We start from the raw sequence: 23884 nt of genomic DNA, 5'->3' as shown, positions 1-23884 counted from the left end.
TAGGAGTGTGTCACATTCAGATACTTACTTTGTTAAGATTTTAAGTACCTATTTCCCACTTTGTTAGAGTCAGAGCCTGTGTGTGCAGTTGCCCTTGGAGGCCAAAAGAAGGGGGATGGATAGATATATCCTGGAGCTGGAGTTAGAGGTGCTTGTGAGCTATCTGATGTGGGTGCTGGGCTCACTAAGAGCCAGAAAGAGGATCACAAGGGTCTGTATTTCTGCCAGTACATTTACATATTTTAGGCAGTGATTTAGAGGTATTTAAATGATCCTGGCTTAAAGAAATTTGTTGTTGAGGAAGGGAAATAAACTGGTAAATAACAAGTCTAAAGTAGTATGGTGTCTTAAAACCATGTGAAAAGTGGAATCACAGAGAAGATGATTTAATTTGATTATCAAAAGTTAGATAAGGAATGTATAGACTTCCCAGGTGCATACAAAGGGATGTGAGAGTATATTTATTAAAAGATGTGAATATTAAGAAGGGTGGCATGAGAGTCAAGGACAAATGTATGTGAGGAAAAAGTTCAGATGTGGAAAGACAGATCTACGTGAACATCTTTCCTTGTTAAATGAGCAGTAAGAAATCTTGATTGGATGCTACTAAATCTGCCTTTAAGGAGAAAGGGGTTAGAGTTTCACAGTTTAGTAGTGTTGCAAAAAGTTGACTATTTGATCCTTTTAATTTTAAATTTGATGTTGTACATCCATGCGCAGAGGGCAGTTTTCTGGAGTCAGTTCTTTCCTCCCTCCTTGTTGAGGCAAGTATTCATCTTGTCTCCCAGATGAATTGGATACTCCAGGCTAGCTGATAGAACTTCTCAGTGAATTAGTAATTCTTATCTCTGTCTCCCATCTCTCTGCCTCTCGTCTCCATTGTAGGAGTTCTGAGAGTATGATCCCTCTATAAATAGGTGTGCATTCTGGAAAGATCTGCTCACAGATTAGCACTTTTATCTGTGAGCTGGGCTGGGGCAGTTCTTGAATGGCTGCTTTCTCATTAATGAGACCTAGTATGTGTCTCAAACTAAATGAACCTTTTCAGAATAAATTGTTGCTGTATATAGGGGGGAAGGAGTGAGGGTACTTGCAGGTCTTCTCAAATAAAATTAATACAAATTTGCGTTTCACAGGAAACCTTAAGAATGGAGTCTAAACCTTCCAGGATTCCAAGAAGAATTTCTGTTCAACCCTCTGGCTCTTTAAGTGCTAGGATGGTGTCTGGAAACAGAGGAACCAGTTTAAATGATTCCTATCATTCTAGAGACTCTTCCTTTAGACTGGATTCTGAATATCAGGTAGTATTTTAAATTGAATATATGTATGGTAAAATTCAAAAAACTGTGGGTACATTTATTAGATTTTTTTTTAAATAGCTGCACTTGAGGCATCCTACAGTCTTAGATTGTTAAAATAGAAACAAAATAAATAGCTAACAATTTTCAGAATTTGGAGACTTCACAATTGTGGATGAGAGATTATAGTCTTGTATAAAATACTTTCTAAACTTCAAAAACTGCATTTGGAAACAAATATTAAACTATTTTTACTTTAATACTGAAATGGTAGGTATCCTCTTCTAATCAGAGTACATACTAATTTGACTTCGTGTATGCACAAAGCAGTGCATAAAATAAGAATGCAGCTGGAAATACCCTGCTTTTAATGTTAGGGTGATTAAACAATATGTCTCAAGATTTCTCTCAGTAATAATGTCTACCTAGGTTCCGAGAGACTTTGGGTTAATCCCCAGCACAGCCGTTTCAGCTGCCTTTTAGAAGGCTACGTCACCCACAGCCTTTAATTTGATTGTTTGAATATTACTGTTTTCTATGAGCTATCTAAGAAATAACCACAATTATTTTAATTGTTTTGTAGTCTGCGGCAGCATCCGCATCTGCATCACCATACCAGTCTACTTGGTACAGTGAATCTGAGATAACTCAGGGGGCACGAGCACGATCACAAAACCAGCCCCGGGATCATGATTCAAAAAGGCCTAAACTTTCTTGTACAAACTGTGCATCTACCTCAGCGGGGAGAAATATTGGAAGTGGTTTAAATACAGTAACAGGTAAGAATTTATGCACTTTCTGTTAAAATCACTTTATGAATGTTTTGGACCAAAGCCTTTTCCCCGCTCTGAGATTCTTAAGTTTTTGAATTAGTTTCTGTACAATAATGGATTTGGAAATTCAGTAGTCTCCAAAATTTTACCTTAAATTGGTGAGTAAAAATGAAATGAACCCTTCATTTTGCCTTTTTGTTTACATACAGAATGTTAGTAGATTTTAATTAGGTAAAATAACTGTTTTGTTTCGGGTGTGGTTTTCTTGGCTACAAGGTCTCACTATGTAGCCTTGCCTGGTCCAGAACTTAGTGTGTGAATTAAGGGCATGTGTCACTGTTCTCAGCCTTAACATTAGTGTATCGTAATCAGATTGGTGAAAATCGTGACTGTTCTGTTGGGTATTTTAAAAGAGAAAGTTTTTAAAGTGTTCCTGTGAAAGCCACATCTGATAAACATTAAGCTTTCCTTGAATTTCCTTATCATGTGTTTCTGAACTGATAAATGTAGTATATAATGCTTTTCTTAAAATGTGGAAACTCTTAATTAAAAAGAAGTTGGAAGCTAAGAGCTCTAGATAGGAATGAGAAAGTCATGGTTTTTTGCATACTAAGTGCCCAGGAATGGCAAAACTGCTTTCCTTACATTGTATACTTAGGTTTATGTGTGTGTGTTGTTCAAAAGAGATCTTTTGTTAGATGAGCAGGAGTCTTCCTTACTGAAACTCCTCCAGTAAAATGTTAGACAATTTCTAAAGTTGTAAAAAGAGACAGAACTTGTGATAATGAGTTTTCTTTCTTCCTTCCTGCCTTTTTTTGGTTTCTCAAGATAGTTTCTCTGTGTAGTCCTGACTCTCCTAGATAGAACTCACTCTGTAGACCAGTTTGTACATTACCAACTGAAGTAGTATGAATAATTCCTCTCCATTTTAATAGACAGGACCTTTGAGGGTGAGACATTGTACCTCTGAGGATTGCTAAAAGTAGTGAGATGGGTCAGAGCAGGCTGACCGAAACTTTGTAGGCACATTTTTGCAGACGTTTTTATTAGATACGATTTACGCTATGTGAAAGTGTAACACTAAACTCACTGAGTGAGAATTGCTAAAGCTGGGAAAGGAAGAAAAGCTGAGCGAGGTGGAGTAGGACTTTAATCTCAGCACCTAGGCAGCACTGGGGTGGATCTCTGAGTTTGAGACTAGCCTGGTATACAAAGCAAGTTGGTATACCAGAACACCAGGGGTATGTTATACATAGTCTTGAAAAACTGCTCGGGGAAAGAAAGATTCTAAAGCTAGAAAAGGAAGAAACAAAAATTCAAGGTAAATAGAGTGGACAGTATATTTGAGAATTAATTTTAGTTTACTTCTAAGTAACATATCTAATAAAATTTAGAGTATCATTGCAAAAATAGATTAATTCTTAGAATAAAGAATGAGCAAAATGTGGCAGTGAAAAATATTTCTGAAGGTGATATAACATATGCTTAGAATTTGCAAGCACTAAAATCCAGTTTTCAGCATAGAGAAAAACCTTTTTTGTGATAACATTTGTTTGTCCTGTAATTTAATTATCATATCAAAATAGCTTTGGCTTTGTTTTAATTTTTATTTGAGGCACGGTCTTATGCAGCCCTGGCTGGCTTAGACTTCACTGTATATATCAAGCTGGCCTTGAGCTCAAAGAAATCTGTCTGTCTGATTGTGCTTTTCACTCCTAGTACTGGGATTAAGGCCACCATGCCTGACTATGGTTTTGGCGGTTTATGGCATCTCTTCAACTTTATATGAAGTGTTCTGTACCTTGACAAGTTTGCATTTTTAATCTATAATTATTTTAACAAAATATTACATTATACATGGGCAGGTGGAATAGAGTGACTGAGAGACATTTAGCTTATGTATAAGGATAGGTTTACAGTGTTAGTGATTTCATGTTTAACATACATAGATTTGCCATATCTGAGATCCTGGGTTAGGTTTTCAAAACCAAAAGGAAGAATGTTTGAGCAGGAAGATAATTAGGAGGTGAATAGTTTATTAGTAAATGATTTTGTTTTGCTAAACTTGGCTTGTGATTGTAACTGTATAAGTGAGAATAGCTATAATGATAATTCCTACATTCATTGTATTGTTAAAGATGTATGAGCCTCAAAAACCTTGAAAATCTCTCATATAAAGCTTCTTCCATTACTTTAAGATCCTTCTTGGAGGCATAGTCAAGTTCCCAGGTCTTCATCCATGGTACTTGGATCATTTGGAACAGACTTGATGAGAGAAAGGAGGGATTTGGAGAGGAGAAGAGATTCCTCCATTAGCAATCTTATGGATTATAATCACCGAAGTGGTGATTTCACAACTTCATCATGTATGTAGAAACCATATTGTTACCTATAGTTTATGTGTTGTTACAAATGTTCCCTGTATCATTAATAAGACTCCAATGGATGAAGTGAAGCAAATTTTAATTTGATATGGAGATATTAGAACTGTCTAATGCTTTTTAGTGTCTTTGTTTGAAAAATATAAACAGTCTAAACCATGTTCTTGACTGTTCGGATTCTGTCTGCTTTAAAAAAAATGTATACGTGTTAATAAAGTATTCCTAGCTAATTCTTCTATACGACAGCGTGACTTGTCTATAACAGTGTGCACTTCTAGCTGAATTATGAAATAGCTATATGTTGATTGCACTGTTTTTAACTATTTTATATATATGAGTGTATTAACCTACATGTATGACTATCCACTACTTGTGTGCCCAGTGCCCAGGGAGGACAGTAGTGTGACATATCATCTAGATTTGAGTTACAGATGGCTGTGAGCCACTCTGTGAGTGCAGGGAATAGAACCCATGTCCTCCGAAAAAGCTAGTGCTCTTAACTACTAAGCCATCATTATAGCCCCTGAACTCATCATTTTAAGGATTATATAGAACTGTATGTTTGTCTTGGTTTTAATTAAATTTTGAGATGTATGGTTTTTCTCTCTGTACGTAAAATAAGTTTTTCAAAAGTGGTCACATTTAAGTAACTAACAGAGAAGAGTGCTGCTCAGAGTTAACAGTTTCATGTAGGAATGGGGTTTGTGCTGCTTTTAATCACAGTCCAGAGCAGGTATAGACTCAGCCTATTGATAGTTTATTCTTCTGTTGGTCTCCATAGATTAGTAGTACTAAACGTACCTCTTACACAGGGTATATAGAAGGTGTTTTTCATAAAAGAGTAATAGTGTTTCTTATCTCCAGTCAGGTTGAAACAACCAGTTAAGGAGGTCTGTTTTTATCTTGTTGACCTTGAGGCAAGGCTACCCGGTAACCCAGAGGAGCCTGTGTTCTTCCTCCCTCTGCCACCCAAGTGCTGACAGTGTTCCTCCTCCTTGCCCTGCTTTTGAAAATGCAGATTAACAGAGGCCTGTATTGAGCACAGTTCCAAGCCAGTGTTAAAGGGCTAGACATTCTTACCTGTTAGCAAGGTGTATCATGAAATAATATGGGCAGTAACATTTATGTAAAGTAATCTTCATATTTATTGCATAGAATAAGAAGAATCTCAGAACTGTTTTCCTGGAATTTATTTATTTATTTATTATCATTACACTGTATTACTTGGCCTAAAGTTGTATGTCAGTATCCATTTCCCATTAGTGCATTTAACTTGCCTCATCAGCTTTGTTATGTAAACTTTCATACCTTGGTTTTGAATTTGTACTACTCTACTTTGAGTTTGTACTCTACTTGGGAGTACTTCAGAAGTAAATTTTTTCCTATAATAGTTAAACTGTTAGTTACAAAATAGTGTTCATTTTAGGCCCTAGTCTTTGAATTTGGCAGGAGTCAATAAATGTGCGTTCAATAATGCTTAAATTATTTCATAATTGGCTACCTTCCCTTCTTTCAAAAATAGATGTTCAAGAAAGAGTTCCTTCTTCATATTCACAGGGAGCAAGACCAAAAGAGAATGCAGTGAGCACTTTACAGTTGAATTCATCATCCACCAATCACCAATTGCCTTCTGACCATCAGACAGTACCAAGTTCTAGGGACTCTAGTAGAAGTTCTTTCAGATCCCATTTTTCTCCAAGACAATCAGAATCTTTTCGCAACAGTTCACATCCTGCATTTTCATATCTTTCAAGTAGAAATGAAACACCAACTATAAGCAATTCGGAAAGGGTTGGTTCATCTCGGGGATCATTTCAGGGGTCTTCTGACAATGAAGGCCGGCGTACGACTAGGAGATTGCTGTCGCGGATAGCTTCTAGCGTGTCATCCACTTTTTTTTCACGAAGATCTAGTCAAGATCCCTTGACTACAAGATCCTTGAATTCTGAAAATTACATTTCTCCAAGAACCCTGACTTCACAGTCTCGGAGTAATGGAGCACCATCTTCTGAAGTTAATGATGGCAGGGCATCTGAAGCATCTCAGGGATTTAGATTTCTTAGGCGAAGATGGGGTTTGTCGTCTCTCAGCCAAAATCATAGCTCTGAACCAGATGCAGAAAATTTTAACCAAGAATCAGAAAGTAGAAATACAGGACCATGGTTGTCTTCCTCACTTAGAAATAGATGCACACCTTTGTTCTCTAGAAGGAGACGAGAGGGACGAGATGAGTCTTCAAGAATATCTACGTCAGATGTACCACCTAGATCTCATATTTTCAGAAGAGAATCTAATGAAGTAGTTCACCTCGAAGGACAGGGTGACTCCCTTGGGGCTGCTGCCAACAGAGCACAAGCATCTGGAGCATCAAGCAGTGCCTCTGCAGGTGGCTCCACACCAGATTTGCCTCAGGGTGGAAGAAATCCAGGGATAACAGGGATTCTTCCGGGCTCCTTATTCCGGTTTGCAGTCCCGCCAACACTTGGCAGTAATCTGACTGACAACGTCATGATTACTGTAGATATTATTCCTTCAGGTTGGAACTCAGCTGATGGGAAAAATGATAAAGCTAAAAGTGCTCCTTCAAGAGACCCAGAAAAACTGCAGAAAATCAAAGAAAGGTAAATTGAATATTCAACATACATTGTAAGCTAGATCAGATTAAAGATTCAAAGTAGCTTCTGTTATCTAGAGTTTCTTACAGACAAATGGTAATGTAACCATAAGGTGAAATCTGGGGCATGAATTTTATCAAGAAATGATGTAACATGTCTTAATTTATCTTGATACGTACAAATGCAAATTAATTTCTTTTTCCATGGATAGAGTACTGCTAAATGAAATTTAATTAGGAAAAAGAACCAAATGGTAGCAAATTACCAATTTGTATTAGCCTTTAATAAATTAATTAGTTTACCATTTATTTTTTTGTTTCTCAATTTTCCTTTTTAAAGATACATTTTATTATAGGCTGTTTTTCTGATTTTAAGCTTTCCACATTTTTATTTTAGACATTTACTCTCCCCTAGTAATATTACCTTTAACACTTGTTCATTGTAGCAATTCCCTGATTGTAAGCTATCTGAAAAATGTAGCTTAGATTTCTTACCTTCAAAGATGTCTTTATTGATCTTGACTGGTTTACAGTGATGAACCACTCTGTCTAATTAGATAGGTTTTGGTTTTGTTTGGTTGGTTGTTTTTGCTTTCTTTTGTTTTTGAGATAGGGTCTCATGTAGCTCTGTTGGCCTGAGCCAGTAGAGATCTACCTGCTTCTGTTTCACACATGTATTAAAGACCACGGTACCATGTCCTAGATAAAGAGCAGTTATCTTGACAGAGTTTATAGTGTGTTTTTTAAATTTTGCCTCATATATGAGGATTTTAAAACTTGACTGAGTAATAAACAAATAGAAAAATTGGATCGCCTTAGTAAAATATACTTGAAACATGAAGGGAAAAATGTTAAATACAAAACAAAATGTTTAGCTTTTCAGAATAGTTTGTGCTTAATCTCATGTTTCTGATTAAACTAAGGTAGGAAGTCACCTTTCAGTCTATGTGTCCCTTTCTGTAAATGTCTTGCTAACTTGACTCACAGTGTCCAGGCTGTATTTCAGTAACAGTTCATCATTTAACACTGTCAGTTTACTGTGTGCCTCTTTCATGTGCCATCAGTACACTGACAAAATACGAATTTTAACAGAAAACTTTGCTTGTTAAAAGTGAATTCAAATATAAATGGTACATGTTAGCCTGTTAAATAGAGGATAATAGAAAAAGTGTGTTTTAAAATCCTTCCTTCATAGATATCAGAAAGATTTAGTAAGAGTGTTGTGAAGTAACCTTAAAATTCTTTCGCAGTTGACAAAATCCTTTTACTATTGGATTTTCAGTAACCTAAAACAAACACCTTAATAATCAAACTCTTAGTGATTTTGAAAAAGATGTGAACTTAAGATGCATTTCTAAAAACAAAAGGGGAAGCACGTGATAATGAGTAGCAGTGCCGCTGGGCTTACTCATGCCAACGTTGTATTCACAGTGGCAAGAATTTGGAAGTTACTCTCACTGTTGCTTGCCGTACTCAGTATAAGTAGAATGAAAGATTGAAATTCTGTATGATGAAATGGCTATCTAGGAGGAATTAAGATAGTTCTGAATTATGTGCCTTCTCTTTCAGCCTCCTTTTAGAGGACTCCGATGAAGAAGAAGAAGGGGATTTATGTAGAATTTGTCAGATGGCAGCAGCATCATCATCCAATTTATTGATAGAGCCATGCAAATGCACAGGGAGCCTGCAGTATGTCCATCAAGAGTGTATGAAAAAGTGGTTACAGGCCAAAATTAATTCTGGTAAGATTCACCCTTTTAGATAATTTGCTTTTAGATTTTTTTTTCCAAAGAGATACATATTATAGGTATTTCGGCTAAAAAAAAAAATCTTCCATAATTTATTATTAAATTTATTTATACTTGTATACTATATATAATTATAATTTAACCAGTGATTATGACATACTGTCTTACACCATATTAAATGATGAGCTAGGCACACTCACCATTTAGCAGCTATGTATTTGGAGAAAGATTTATTGTCTCTTATTTATCAGGTTGTCAGAAAATTCTTTTGTTGTACCTGTTGTCATATTGGTTGTAAAGGGAGCACCTTTCTTAGGGTAAACCTTTTAATTTTAGACCTTGATAATAAGGAACTGGCTTTCAGAGAGAAAAGAGCATTTTAGCAGAGAGAGCAGCTACTAAGAAAGACTTAGGTGTATTTAAGGAACTGAGTGGTTATGGTATAGCTGGCATCGAATTAATAGTTGGATATCCATTTGGTTGATACAGTTGTAGTATAAGAGTACAGTATAAGAGAAAGTTGTACAGATAGAGTAGTAGCAGATGCTAGCTCATGCAAGACTTTTAAAAATAGAGGTTAGAGCTTAAATTTTTATCTAGGTATAATAGGAAGCCACTGAAGGCAAAATTGAAATAATATTTTTGTTTGTTTTATGATTTTTCAAGATAGAGTTACTCTATCCCTGGCTGTCCTGGAACTCTTTGTAGACCAGGCTGACTTCAAACTCACAGAGATCAGACTGTTTCTGCCTCTCAGGTGTGCTAAAGGTGTGCACTACCACCACCTGGCTGAAATGGTCTCATTTTGATTGTCTGCTCTGGAGAATAGATTTTAGGGTAAAACCAGACCTGTAGCTTGGAAACCAAGCATAATGTATTCTCAAAATACTTGCTGGAGTTGGCGATTGATAATTACCACATGGTATTGCTGATAGTTTTCCTAGAAATAGGATGTATAGGTATGTTTTAGAGGTAAATTTTTTGAAATTTGTCAGGAAATTACATGTGATAGGAAGAGGGAGAAACCTTTCGAGAATAGAACTGTTACTGAATAGTTACTGAATAATAGAACTGAAATAAGAATGCTGGAAATAAAATTAGCTTGAGACGGGGTAACTCAGTTATATTTTGGATATGTACTATATTTGAACTTCATTTTAGGTAAATACACAGAAACATCAGATAGGCTGTTAGCTAGACAAGCCTCCTCATTTCAGAAGGAGCACTCAGAATCAGTTTCCAGTATCACAACAGTGCCATAAGTAATGCTGGAAGCTTTGAGGTTAAATAAAGATAAAGAGAAGACAAAGAAGTGGGCTAAGACAAATCCCTGGGGCACCCAAGATGATTTGATTTGAGGAACAGCCTCCAGTCAGACTGGTGGGAAGGTGAGAAAACGTTATTTTGAATAAGCCAAAATAATTGTATAAAAGTGGGTATGATTAACTCACCATCCATAAGGATTGAGGAATCTTAAGTTGATACCCACATAATGAGCTAAGGATGTGGTTTAGCAGGATAAAGTGCTTGCTGTGCAAACTTGAGGGACCTGTGTTCAGATCCCTAGCACCCATGTAAAAGCCTAGCATGGGCCCCAGTCATAGCACTGGAATTCCAGCTAGTCTAGCTAGATTGAAGAGTTTCTGATTCAGTAACAGACACAGCACAGCCTCAAAAATAAAAGTAGGGCCTGGAGAGATGGCTTAGAGGTTAAGAGCGTTGGCTGTTCTTCCAGAGGTCCTGAGTTCAATTCCTAGGAACTACATGGTGTGGCTCACAACCACCTATATAATCAGATCTGGTGCCCTCTTCTGGCCTGCTGTATATATAATAAATGAATCATTAAAAAAAATTAAGGTAGGTAGTGATAGAGGAAGACACCCAGTGTTAGCCTCTGGCTTCCCTGTGCATACACGTGAATATACATGTAATACATACACACAGATTTTTTTAAGTGAAAAGATAAGATTGATAATATGTATGTTAAAGGGAGATTACCTCATAGCCCGCCCCCCCCCCACACACATACAAGCTGAGATACAAGATAGCAAATTAGAATATTATATGAGATCAGGGAAAAACATATTTATTTTGAGATAGGGAAACATTTGAGCATGTTTTTGAGAAGCTGTTGGGTTGTAGAGGGGGGAAATCCACAAAAAGGATCAAAAGAAGGCATCTGGGGCACTAGGTGGATAGGAGGAGAGCTGTTTCATGTCCAGGAAGCTAGTGTAGGTACGTGTGTTTGCTGTTTGTGCTTTGGTAAAAAATTAACGACCCGCTGTATAAATGTTTCCATTTTCTTAGAGGAGATCTTTAATTGAGGAATAGGTTAGCAGGTCTTTAGATGGGAAAAATAACATTTTGGGATGAATAATTAAGGTTGTTAGGTAACATTAGTGTCCATATAATTTTAGAGATGGGGGAAATGGCTTAGTGGCAGAGTACCTGCCTCTAATTTGTAAGATCCTGAATATTAATACTCAGCCCTGCCAAAATTATTGAAATGAAGCATGTGGATTTTTAAAGAGAATGGTTTACTGGTTCTCTGACACAGATGTAGATTGGAATACATTGTGCTCCTTTGCTAATGGATAGAATTAAAGATAAGTACAAGATAATTTTGATTGTGGGAATTGTATCAGGGAGTAAGGATATCAGTGTAATGTCATAGTATTGGTGTTAAAATATGCTGGAGACTAGGAAGCTGTCATTTTCCATTGTGTTCTTCTGGGAGCATTATGATGACCAAATAGTCTGACAATCTGATGAAAATATCATGACTTCACATACAGCTCAGGCAAATGGACAGCATAATTTCTCAGCTTGGTTCTTTTTCTGTGAGGTGCAAAGGAAACTCCCAGTTCCCAAACTCCAGAAGGCAGAGATGAGCTCAGCCTGGACTATGAGAGTATTGCTGGCTGATAGATAGAAGCTAGCATTCCTAAGGAACTTGTGAAACGAGTTCCTGTCTGCCAGAAGGAGTCATTGTCCGTAACTCTAGCAGAAGGAACACACAGTTCTCAAGATGACATATGCCTCTGGTTGCCTAAGTACCTGTGCTGTGATCTCCACCCTTGCTCTTACTTTTCTCAACTTCCAAAGCCTCTGGTTGTAGATTTGTGCAAGTTCATTTAGAGATTGTGAGTGGGGTTGAATTTAAACCTCTTTCTTCCCTGCTACTCATGAAACTTACTTTAGGACAGATTTCAATTGGTATCTAATAATACCCAAATAGTACGAAAGTCTACATATGAGGACCTACCAACGTCTACATATAAATACTTAACATCTGCATCTGAGTACCTACTAATGTGGAGCTACTGGCCTGTGGTAAGCAAGTGTTAAGTGTGACAGAACAGAATTTTTTGGTTTTTTTTTTCCCCAAAAATTGTGATAAAATTACTGTGTGTGAGAGAGTTAACCACTTTGACCTTTGTACAGTGTAAGTTTCAGCAGGTACTTCAAAACTTTTTCATCACCCAAGATAGAAAGTTCATAGTCAGTAGACTGTTAATTCTCTGCTCCTCTCCCTCTTCTCAATGATAACCTTAGTCTGTGGGCCTTTTTACATTTGCATATTTCTGGTAGGGCCATATAAATGAAATAGTAAAATATTTGTTCTTTTATATCTTTACTAGCATATCTTGGGTTGAGTCATGTTGTAAAATATATGAGGACTTAATTCTACTACTTGTTGAAATAAGCTACTTTTATCTGGACAAAAGTGGATTCCTTTTTTCCTCTTTTAGTCAACAGAGCAGGTTCTTTGCTTAGATCACAAACGGGACCTATATATGTATGCTCTGATACCAACAATACTAGTCTGAGTGTGTCAGTAGTGTTGGAGATGCTCGGTCATTAAACATAGCTTTCATAGCATGTCCACATGCTTTAGGAAGCGGGAAGTACAGGTGACATTCCCTTTCCTCATTGTCAGCGTCCCATAATTACAGGATGGGTGAATATGTAGGATTTGACAAAGGCTATCTAAATGATGAGGAGAGGCATGAATGTCATATAGAACATTTTTGTCATTGCACATCATTAATTTAGCATATATTATTTGTTTATTGCAATATTGTAATCTCATCTTTCATGCTTTTCTGTCCCCCTATATTTTAAACCTTGAGCTTAGGACGGAAAAGCTTGATTGACTATGTGCAATTTGACTTTTGTCAGGTTCTTCATTAGAGGCTGTAACCACCTGTGAACTCTGTAAAGAGAAGTTGCAACTTAACCTGGAGGATTTTGATATTCATGAACTACATAGAGCTCATGCAAATGAACAAGTTAGTATATTTTGCCTAATTTGGTAAGTGTCTGTTGTGTGCGTAAAGGACAGCTCTTGAAGAAAAGATTAAGTCATGGTCAGAAAACCTAAATTAATATTTTTACTATAATTCATAAGATGAGAAGTTTATAATGACATTAGAAAATTCCCTTTAAATAAAAGATTAAATTAAGATAAACTGTCAGGCTTCATAAATAAATGTAAAAATTAATAAAAGTTTAGGAAATTGGGCTCAAAGTAGGCATTGCCAACCTTACCTCTCCAGTATTGGTTAAATGATCTAGTTGGAAGAAACAACCTAGTTTTTTTTCCTTGTTGAAGGAATTCTGAGAGAAGCAAGGGGAATGTGAGGATGATTTCATCCCAACAAAAATAAATCCACTCCTCAACCATTGCTTGCTTGCTTCTCTCAGTCCCTGGTATCTGCTTGCCAGTGCAGTTCAGTTGGTGGGTGGGTGGATGGGTGGTTGATTGGTTAGGTGAGCTTTCAAGACAAGGTTTCTCTGTGTAGCCCTGGTCCTAGAACTCACTCTGTAGACGAGGCTGGCCTTGAACTCAAGAGATCCACCTGCCTCTGCCTCCCAACTGCTGGGATTAAAGGCATGCACCATTATTGCCTGTCCATTTTATTTTATAGATTTGCCAGCTTGGGATAATTCATGTTGATGAAATATAAGGTACTTTTGTGACCAGCCTTTTGAAGACCTGAGTTCTATTCCTAATGTTGCTGTTGGGTGGCTCACAACTCTGATATCTGAGGATACTTACACTCATGTGTACATCTATCCAATTACAAATTTACATACATAGAAATAAGTCTTCTGAAAACATGAGTTAAACATACTGTTTGAAAATCTGATAAAATCCTTGGACTTACTGCATACAAACATAAATTACTGTATATGTAATTTAGTGTGCACTAATACCTGAAAGTAATTGCTTAGGTCCAGGGTTTTTTTTTTTTTTTTTGGTTTTTTTTTTTTTGGTTTTTCGAGACAAGGTTTCTCTGTATAGCCCTGGCTGTCCTGGAACTCACTCTGTAGACCAGGCTGGCCTCGAACTCAGAAGTCCGCCTGCCTCTGCCTCCCAAGTGCTGGGATTAAAGGCGTGCGCCACCAACGCCCGGCTTAGGTCCAGGTTTAAGAATCACTGCTCAGAAGAATGAAACTTTAGTTGATATAAGTATTATGTATTGCCATTTGTAATGTTTCATTCTCTAATGCGAAAGTTGTGCAAAAGAAACTCACTCAGTACAGTGATGTCTTAATTATTAAGGCATCAGGCCGCTGAATGTTGGTATTTTAAAGAATAGGGAAAGTAAGAAAGGTGGAATGATACAGATAAATGTTTTGTTGTCTTAGACCAGAAGAAGTCAGAAAGCTACTTTCTGTGGCCACCTCTTGCCACACGTGTTTTTCTTTAAAGTATTTATTTTTATTTAATATTTTAATGACTGCATTTTTACATAATGGAGATGTATTAGACAACTAGGTATAGTCATTGTGAAGCAACGATAGTCTTAGCTTTATATGAATCATGGATTCTAGTGGCTAGAGTTAATCCTAATTTTAAGTGACTAATATAATTTTATTCCTTTTAAAATTTTATCTTTTATAAGATAATAACCATGAAAAGTTTTTGTTGTTGAATTGTTTTGAGATAGGGTCTCATAGCATAACCCTTGGCTGACTGGGAACTTGCTATGTAAACCAGGATAGCCTTAAATTCAGATCCACCTGTTGCACCCATACTCCCCCAAGTGCTGGAATTAAAGGTCTGTGCCACTATGCCCATGTAAATTTAAAAAACAAAAAAAACTAAAATAAATCTTTCCTTGATACTTGATTTCCTTTTCAGTTAAAATAATGTCAAAATGGTTAAATATTTAAAGATTTAATTTCAAGAATTTGACGAAGTTTCTAGAATTAATATTAGCATACAATTCTAAATTTCAGTTGTTTATTATCCAAAGCAGGTACAATTGACTTCTTCACTGTAAAAATTAAAGGAACCCATTGGAGTTTTTAAATCTCTATCCTAGTTTGTGTTCATAGCTGTGTTTATATTGGTAAAGTGCTAGCCTAGTATTCCTAGGAGCCTAAGTTCATTTTCCTGGACCACCAAAAATGGCAAGAAGACAAAGATGAGGAGGAGGATACTCAACAGGTTTGAAACTATTTAGAATTTCTGAGTCTTCTATTTCCAACATGACCAAAAAAAAAAAAAAATGCTAATATCAGTGTGTGTTTGCATGTGTTGTTACCTTTTAATTAATTGGATTACAAAAAAACAGTATATCTAAATTATAGTGCACATTACAGAATTAGGTGCAATAGTAATTTTTAAAAGTAAACTGAAACAATTATTAGTCATTTGTAAAAGAAAATCTGTTAGGAGCTTTATATAGAAAACTAAAATATGTTATCACACCAAATGATTGAAAAGACAAAGTTATATAAATGATTAGAGGAAGATAGACTGATGAAAGATACAACCTGTATAAGGCAGCCTGATATTTTAATAGATGACTACCTTTCTAGGAGCTATGTCTGAATACTTTTTTTTTTTTTTTTTTTAGTTTATCAGTAAACATTGACTAGCAGTCACAATCCTAATTTTATTCTCTGTTTCTTCTCTTTCCTTCCCCATTTAAGGCTGAGTATGAGTTTATCAGCTCTGGTCTCTACCTAGTTGTTTTACTGCACTTGTGTGAACAAAGCTTTTCTGATATGATGGGAAATACAATTGAACCAAGCACACGTGTCCGAGTAAGTAGTATTGACATTGGGGAAAGATGGGAGGGTACAATATAGTTGTTTTATGTGTTCATATCGTATTCCTCCCCCCATTCCTTTAGAGGAGGCCTTACTTTCAAATATGTCTTAACAGTGTAGTCTATATTTAAGGAAAGTGCTGTCTTCTCTGAGAAATACCCTAATTTTGTCATAGGCTATTTACAGAAAGAGGTTATTTTATAGCTCTTGAAAGTGAAATATTTCAGGGAGAAACAGGGTCAGAATTAGAAATACCCAGAAAAAGTCATTATTTTTATTTTATAGAAAAAAACCCTTAGCATTACATCTTAGAAACATGACATTGTGCCAGAGGCCAAAAGAATATGGAAGACTAAATGTTTTTTTGTTATCCTGTAAAGGACTACCCTTAAATTAATAATATTACCAACTAAGAAAAGAACTAATTGCTGTAAATAGTGTTTAATATTAATTGTACCTTTAAGCTAACTTTTTGTTAAGTATTTGTAATCAGTACTCAGTGAATCCAAAGAAGCTTTTCCACTCTGTTGTTTGGACCATTTTGTGTATCGCTGTCTTATTGCAACATCCTGAACACTTCCTATCTTGAAATGTGTTCATAATATGGTAAAATGTGTGAAATTTAACCATTTTTATAATTCTTAAGTATATAAAGCTTAGAATTCATGTTAATATGAAATGTCTTCCTCTTAATATAAAAAGTATAATACAAAATACATATTGCTATTCTAAATAATGCTAGTAGAAATTAGAAGTGTTGTTGCACCTGCACTAATTTTAGGATTTAACAGGATTTGAAATAAATTCAGATAGTACATTTTCAGTTTTTTTATTACCATATAGGAAAGTAAATTCAAAATTTAAAATACAAGTTACTGTTTTCTTGTACTTCATTATTATATGGGTATTTAAGTGACCCAACTGATAATTACTTACATTAAGAATTTAAAAAAAAATTTATGTGCTGTAATTATGAATGCTCTTAAATTTTCTGTTAATTTTTAAGTACTTTAGAAGTCATACTGCTATCTGGAGTTAATATAAAATGATGTCTAAAATGGTATGTTAACTTTTTTGAATGAAGAAACTGTATAAAGCATATAAGTAAAGACTATTGAATTAAAAAAAATTCTAAAGCTATAGTAGAAGTCTTTCTTAGTATTATACAAGCATTGAGTTATACATCTGTACAACTGTCAAGTTTAGGCAGGCAAACATCAGTTCATTTGGGCCTAGAAAACAAATTCTGTTTCTTCCCCCATACCCCTTGATTACATTTTTTTTTTAAAGTGTTAGGAAGACAGTATTATTGGATACAATTATTTGTTTATATTTTCTCCCAATTTCATGATACTGGTCTGGTTTCCCCATGATTAATAATGATTATATAGAGCCTAATATATACCCTTTAATGTTTTAATTTTTGTTGTTGGGGAAGACCATTGTTTAAAGGATTAAAATGGTGTTTGACTTAAGTAGAAATAAATCTCCTATACTGATTCTTTAGATCCATTTGCAACATTTAAACTACTGTATTTCTTTCTGCATTGTTTCTAGTTTATTAACCTTGCAAGAACTCTTCAGGCACATATGGAAGATCTCGAAAGTAGGTGGAATTTTCCCTCCCCAGACTTGTTAAATGTACTTTTGCAAATTAAACCCACAGAACAAAAACTTTTAAGTGCACTCTTTTCTACCAAATTGAGCTTTGGCTTTAGGCTGATACTACTAGGATTGTTGATTTGGATAAGGGTTGAACTGTAGTACTAAGTCTTTTAAATTTTTGGTTTTTTTATTATGTTTAAGATATAGAAGGAGGTAATTTTAACCTAATATTTTGAATTAACCACTGATTTTTATTATTTATGATTAAAAGGAAAACAGACAGTTACTAAATCATATCCGTTAAGGCTTTATATTTTTAATATATGAAAAAATTTTACATTTTATTTAGTTTCAGATCATGAAAGATTTTCTTTAATCTTGTGTTTGGTATCAGGAAAATAAGGAAGAGAGGCCAGAGCCCATAAGAAAAGGGTTTTGTTTGTTCTTCTTTTACTTACAGATAGTTCTGTGTGGATCTTTAACACATTGGCAGCTGAGGTTTCTTAGGAGCACATTGTCAGCCTCAGTGAAGACACATAAGCACACGTCACAGGCATTTCTTCAACCTGTTGTCTTATAATGTATTACAGCACATCTGTGTGCTTTGTACCAGGCAAGGACAAAATTGGTTTTAGAACAATTTCTGGGAAAGATTAAACCCATCTGATCTGTACCTATTTTACTCTTCATCAGAGCAACAAGTTTCCATTCCAGTGTAGCCTTGCGTGCTTTAAATGCATATTTTCATGTTGATAAAGTGCTTACTGTCTGCAGAATACCTGTTATCTAGAAGATGTCTAAGATTACTACTTTTAGAAGGCTGGCATACTTTGAAGACAGTATGAGAAGGGTTCAATCCTCATTAAGACCTTTTACTTCCTTAGATATTTTAAGACCTGGCCTTTTAGATATCGTTACACCTATACTAATTTTAGGTTTTAACAGGATTTGAAATAAATTCAGACAGCACATTTTCAGGGTTTTTTTTTTAATATATATATATTGTCTGTGAAAGTAAAGCCAGTTGGAATTACTATTCACTATGTTTTTTGTTTTTGTTTTTAAACTTTATAACTTCCATAAAAATACTTTGTTGGAGCTGGGCATGATGCCACATACCTTTTAATTCTAGCACTTGGGAGGCCAGCCTGGTCTACAAAAGAGTTCCAGGACAGCCAGGGCTATACAGAAAAACCCTGTCTGGAAAAAACCAAACCAACCAAACAAAACCTAAAGCACCTCATTGGCTAATACAAAAGTTTATCTTTTGTTTCTAAAAATTATAATTTCTGTTTTGGTAGATGTTGTGGTGGTCATTTGTTTCATCATCTTTTCCCTAAGATTTCTCACTTAAAAATATTCCCATTTAAAATATAATTTTCTAAACATCTGTGAAAGTAAAGAAGCCTGTTGGAATTACTATTCACTGTGTTTTTTGTTTTTGCTTTTATTTTTTAACTTTATAACCTTCATAAGGTTTACATTAAGCTTATCTGCCCTTGATAATAGTGAAAAGATTAGTTAGATGTTTATTTGAAAGAACTTAGATTTTTCCCTAACATAAAGCAGATTATATAACGAATAGCTTCTTATTACCTGGGCTTGTTTCACTAATGACCATTGAATAAATTGAGGTCAGAAATGTTATAAAAATGATATTTCTGGGAGTTTGGAGACATGGGGATGATCTCAACAGCAGGTTTTTTGTTGTTGGTTTTGCTTTGTTTTTTTTTTCTTTTCTGAATCCGATTATTTTATTAGGCTGTGTCTATATAAAGCTTTACTTACTCAATAGAGCTTTTTTTGTGGCATTGTATAGACATAGCTTTGATGTAACTTGCAAGAACATCCATAACCTGTATTCTATGTACATTTTTTTTCATTCTCATCGGATGCATCAAACATGCAGCGGTAATAAGCCAGATTCTCCTCAGGTGTGTGAGAGCACTTGCCTTACATTCACTTGTCCTCTGGTGTATGTTTATATACATATCATTAGCTCTTATGAACACAGCTGGTCTCAGAAAACAGTTTTTAAAAGATGCTCTTAAACCACATTTTTAAGCATTTTCATTATATGGAAACTATATAACATCCAAAAAGAAGTGGGGGTGGGGACATTGTGAATGGGCATCACCCACAATCAGACCACCCTAACACTATCATGATAACTTACCATTTTGACCAAACAGTATACTAAATTGGGATTTTTGTTTTACAAGTCATTGCTGTTCTGGCTTCATGTTTACAAGTCATTATCATCCCCTTTAAAAAATCATTCTTGATCATCCTGTTTTTCTCTCAACAGCTTCAGAGGATGAATTCTGAAGAAGATGGAGACCATAACAGAATGCTTGATATTGTCTAACTTCATTTAAGACAAATTGATGATCTGTGAACATGTTTATTAAAACTGGCAATTACGTATGAATAATTTCATGGGGTAATGTCTAGTAGATTGACTATACATAAGATGAATATATATACATGTATAAATGTAAATATATATTCATTCTCAAGTATTGCTGAACTGAAATTCTTTAGCTGGACCTTTTAACATTGGCCAGCAAATCTCATGTTTGTAATATGTAATCAGAAGCATTTTTTCTTTGGGTGAGTGGGAAAGCATTACCCTTGTTTTAAATATCTAAGCAATGCTCATCAACTTTTTTCTGTGTTACAATTACTGTAGTCATATTTATGGAAAAATGTTTGTGTATTAGTCTCTTGCTAGTGAGAAAAGGTCAGGTAAAATGTACTTTTGAAATAAAATGCCAATGGCACCTAATTAGTTTTCTTCTTTAAATGCCTTAAGTTACAGCCACATTTTGATAATCATTTACTTCCAGTGTTTAAATTTTTTTTAAAAGAATGGGAAGTTTGAAGAGCATTATTATATTAGGTTTCCAAATTTAATTTGAATTCTAAATCCACTTAGCAATAAAACCTAATTTTTAAGAAAAAAGTATGTAAAAGATGTAGTAATGATGGATAACTTTTGTATTGATTTGCAAAAATGCAGATTATATTTGATAGGCCATGGTATGTAGGTATTCCTTTCAGGAATATTACAGCTGTAAATTATATCAGAATTGCCAGTCAAATGATACTTGGTTAAAAATTACTGAAAATCTCAAGTTAACAGAATATTTTTTTAAAGCCCACATTCAAAGTTTAAAACACTGGTTTTCAATGTGTTTTTAGTGTTGTCACTTCTTTATAGAGAAATATAATATAAATAACCTATTTGGATCCTGGTCATTTTTAGGTGTTCCTTGATAATTCTGAGCATTTATTTGATGATTGTTAATATTTTTCACTACCTTTGCAAAACAGATAAATTACTTATTCAACATTAATGAGTTTGCACTATGGTCTTGAGCAGTGTAAACAAACTTGCGTCATGATTTCCACTATCAACACCCTTAGGATATACATTTACACTTGCAGGTGGTTTCAGATTAGTCCAATATTGTGGCAGCAAACAACTTAAATCCAAATAGAAACCATGTACTTTGTCAAATGTGAATGAACAGTTTGCCTAAATTTAGTTTGTTGGTGTTAATGTAAAACCTTGGCTTGAAATAAAGTGATACTGATTGATTTATTTTAGTTTGAACTTTTTCCTTTTAAACTGGTCCTCAGTGAGAAATTCTAAACCTTTTAGGAAAGAATTTAATTAAAATTTCAACTTTCATTTAATTTTAACTTAAATAGCCACATGAATCAGTTTTTGGGAGGTAATAGGATTGATACCAGGTATTTAGAGAATAGTAGGGAGGAATGGCCAGCCAACACTCCCTGTTAGCACTCTGAATACCAGTCAGTAAGATAGGCCTCTCACAGAATGCTTACAGCTAGGATAAACTAGTGCAATATTTGTTGTTTAGTGTCTCACTCTCTTGGCAGGTTATCACCAGTCTGTGGTTGGTGCTATTAGATCCCATGACCCATCATGCCTGTAATTTCAGCAGATGGGATGCAGATTTGGAGCTTACCCTGTGCTACATAGACTGTCTCAAAAACACAGATGTATTGGAATAACTAGTGTCGCTAATTGTGATTAGGGATATTTTTGATGTGGTCAGCATCATGCTACATGAAAACATAGCAGAAGTATTTTCCAGGGATGTTTTTGAAATATAAAACTTGCAAAGGGAATGAGAGTTGAGCTTTCTTCCATTTTTATGCTTCAGTGAATTTTACTCTTGTCTTGAAAGTGTTAGTGTGCCAGAAAACCCACGAACATCATTTCTAGAGTTGTACTTGGTCTCCCTCAGTTTTGGCACACGTGGTTTTGTGCCATCAAAAGATGTAATCTCCTCATAGTCAAATGAGTCTACTTTGTCTAGGAAACCTTTGCTCAAGGGACACACAGGTTAACCTGGCTGGCCATCATCTCCATGACTTCTTAGCTAGAGCTGCAGTCTTTCCTTTAAAGAACCTATAACATATTTGATTATAACTAAATACTACGTGTCCCAAATGGTCTATACAAGGGATGAAACTATGAACAAGTATGGGGTATAAAGTGTCAAAATCTGTAAAATGTCTTCCTCTAACAGGGGAACACCAAAGAAATTATCACCGGAGCCAGTAAGACAGCTAGCCCCTTATATTCCCAAACTCTGTCCAGCTTGATGGGGGTGGTCTCAGTAAGGAGTAGATTGCTAAAGGATACAATGTAACAAAGAGGACCAGGCAGTGAGCTGCGTTTTACCAGCTTTATTGTACTTGGAGCTGTCATTTACTCAAAACGAAAACTACTTAAGAAAACTTGTAAGTTAAATCTGTGGTTGTTCCTTTTCTGAAACCTACATTTTTTTTCTTTTAATCAGGTTAATGTTTTGTCACATTGAATACATGAAAATATTGTTATAAGAAATACCATAAAAGCTTCAGTTTTTCTGTGGCAACTTTGATATGAAAATCTTCCACAGGAAATTATTATCAAGGTATTCAATATGCTGGTCTGATACTACCAAATTCTTAGTCCAGCTGAACAGCGTATTCATCTTCTTCTGCAACTACCAGAGCACAGCCATCACTATAAGGTGATTGTGGTGCAGGTGAAAACGAGGTGAAGCCAGAGCGAACGTTTCTTCTATAGAGAAACCAAATGATCGATCCCAAAACTGCCAGAGTTACTGTGCTAGCGATCACCAGAGTTGATATTAAAATGTGGTTATCTGAAAAAAAAATTCAGGAAATTGATATATGTGTTTGCTTATATGTAGAATTCCCCAACTGATGAGAAAAAGTTACAAATTCTTTATTACTGAGACTGATCCTCCTGGGTAGGCAAAATGGTTCTGTGGGTAAAAGTTCAATGCTGATAATCCAGGCCCTTGTGGTGGAGGGGAGAGAACTGACCCCTGCAAGTTGTCCTCTGACCTCCATGTGCCTGCTGTGGTATACAGATTTTTTTTTTTTTAATTCACATTTGTGTGAAAAATAGCCAAACCTGAAACTTTCAATGAAAACATTTCAGTTCTGTGTTCTGTGAAGTCTCATTTTCTGTGGTCTTGCTTATATCTTTTTTTTTTCTTCTCCTTTCCTTACTGAACCAAGATTTTAAATTCACATCTACTGTTCTCTTGAACAAGTGGTCTTAAACAAGACCATCAAGTGGGGCCTGATGGTCCATCTGTCTTTGATATTAGTGATTTGCTTCACAGAAATGGCACTAAGAGGTGCAGTACCTTGCATTGTTTCTCTTAAACTAGCACTGTTTGTGGATTCCAGAAGTTTACAGATGTGTGCAGCCTTTCAGTTCTTGCCCACTTAACACTCTTCGGATCTTTCTATAGAAATGCAATTTAACAGATTAGCAATTGGGATGGTAGATGTTCCATCTGTTATAAAGGGTTCAAATGATTCACCATGTCATCGCAGATGGATTTTATTTATGTATAAATATTTCAATTGGTGCTTCTTAAAGTGGGACCTAAAATGGCTAGGGACAAGTGGGATACATCTGGCCACATGTCTTGTAAAGGAAGGAAAAACAGTAGTATAAAAACATAAAGGACATCTTCAGTTACCAAGTGTGTGTCTCAAGACAAGACTAATGAAATGTTCAAATAGTAGTTTGCATAGTTACATTAATTTCACACTGCCTTAACATGTTTACTGTTTGACTCCCCATGTGGACACTGAGACTTGATGTGCAGTTACATAATCAGTTGGGTATATTTTGGTGACATGGTGACATGATCACAGCAGTTAGAGAAACAGTACATTTTAGGCTGAAAGGACAGCAAGGTAATTTAGGATTGTTACAGGTAAATAATCACATGTTTAACCAAAATTAAAGGACTTTTTAGTTTAAGCATTTAGATGGGACACAGTATATATGTCTATATTTTCACATTCTGCAAGTGGCCTGTGAGTGAGT

At 35.3% G+C, this 23884-nt stretch overlaps 2 protein-coding genes across 7 annotated transcripts in view; one reads left to right on the top strand and one right to left on the bottom strand.

The window, feature by feature from the left end:
* March7 (membrane associated ring-CH-type finger 7) overlaps positions 1 to 21094 on the top strand; it is a 35341-nt gene extending 14247 nt beyond the window's left edge. Inside the window, exons 2-10 of one of the 5 annotated variants that reach the window (XM_028769195.1) lie at positions 1137 to 1301; positions 1882 to 2077; positions 4270 to 4437; positions 5975 to 7073; positions 8636 to 8808; positions 12997 to 13106; positions 15763 to 15876; positions 17440 to 17488; positions 19796 to 21094. In XM_028769195.1, the coding sequence (XP_028625028.1) occupies positions 1149 to 1301; positions 1882 to 2077; positions 4270 to 4437; positions 5975 to 7073; positions 8636 to 8808; positions 12997 to 13106; positions 15763 to 15876; positions 17440 to 17488; positions 19796 to 19815 (2082 nt within the window). In that variant the 5' untranslated portion in view covers positions 1137 to 1148 and the 3' untranslated portion in view covers positions 19816 to 21094. Of the gene's footprint in view, positions 1 to 1136; positions 1302 to 1881; positions 2078 to 4269; positions 4438 to 5974; positions 7074 to 8635; positions 8809 to 12996; positions 13130 to 15762; positions 15877 to 17439 lie in introns of all 5 variants that reach the window. The other 4 variants (XR_003711666.1, XR_003711665.1, XM_028769194.1 and 1 more) reach the window with 4 other exon arrangements.
* A 1103-nt stretch (positions 21095 to 22197) lies between these two features.
* LOC114622689 (CD302 antigen) overlaps positions 22198 to 23884 on the bottom strand; it is a 131306-nt gene continuing 129619 nt past the window's right edge. For both annotated transcript variants that reach the window (XM_028769118.1, XM_028769117.1), the window contains one exon: positions 22198 to 22676. In XM_028769118.1, the coding sequence (XP_028624951.1) occupies positions 22477 to 22676 (200 nt within the window). In that variant the 3' untranslated portion in view covers positions 22198 to 22476. The remainder of the gene's footprint in view (positions 22677 to 23884) is intronic.

This window comes from Grammomys surdaster, unplaced genomic scaffold (genome assembly GCF_004785775.1).
Source record: "Grammomys surdaster isolate TR1022 unplaced genomic scaffold, NIH_TR_1.0 191, whole genome shotgun sequence".
Classification (NCBI taxonomy): Eukaryota; Metazoa; Chordata; class Mammalia; order Rodentia; family Muridae; genus Grammomys; species Grammomys surdaster.
The sequence above is the reverse complement of the archived record's forward strand: the minus strand, read 5'-3'. Positions and strand labels throughout refer to the sequence as shown.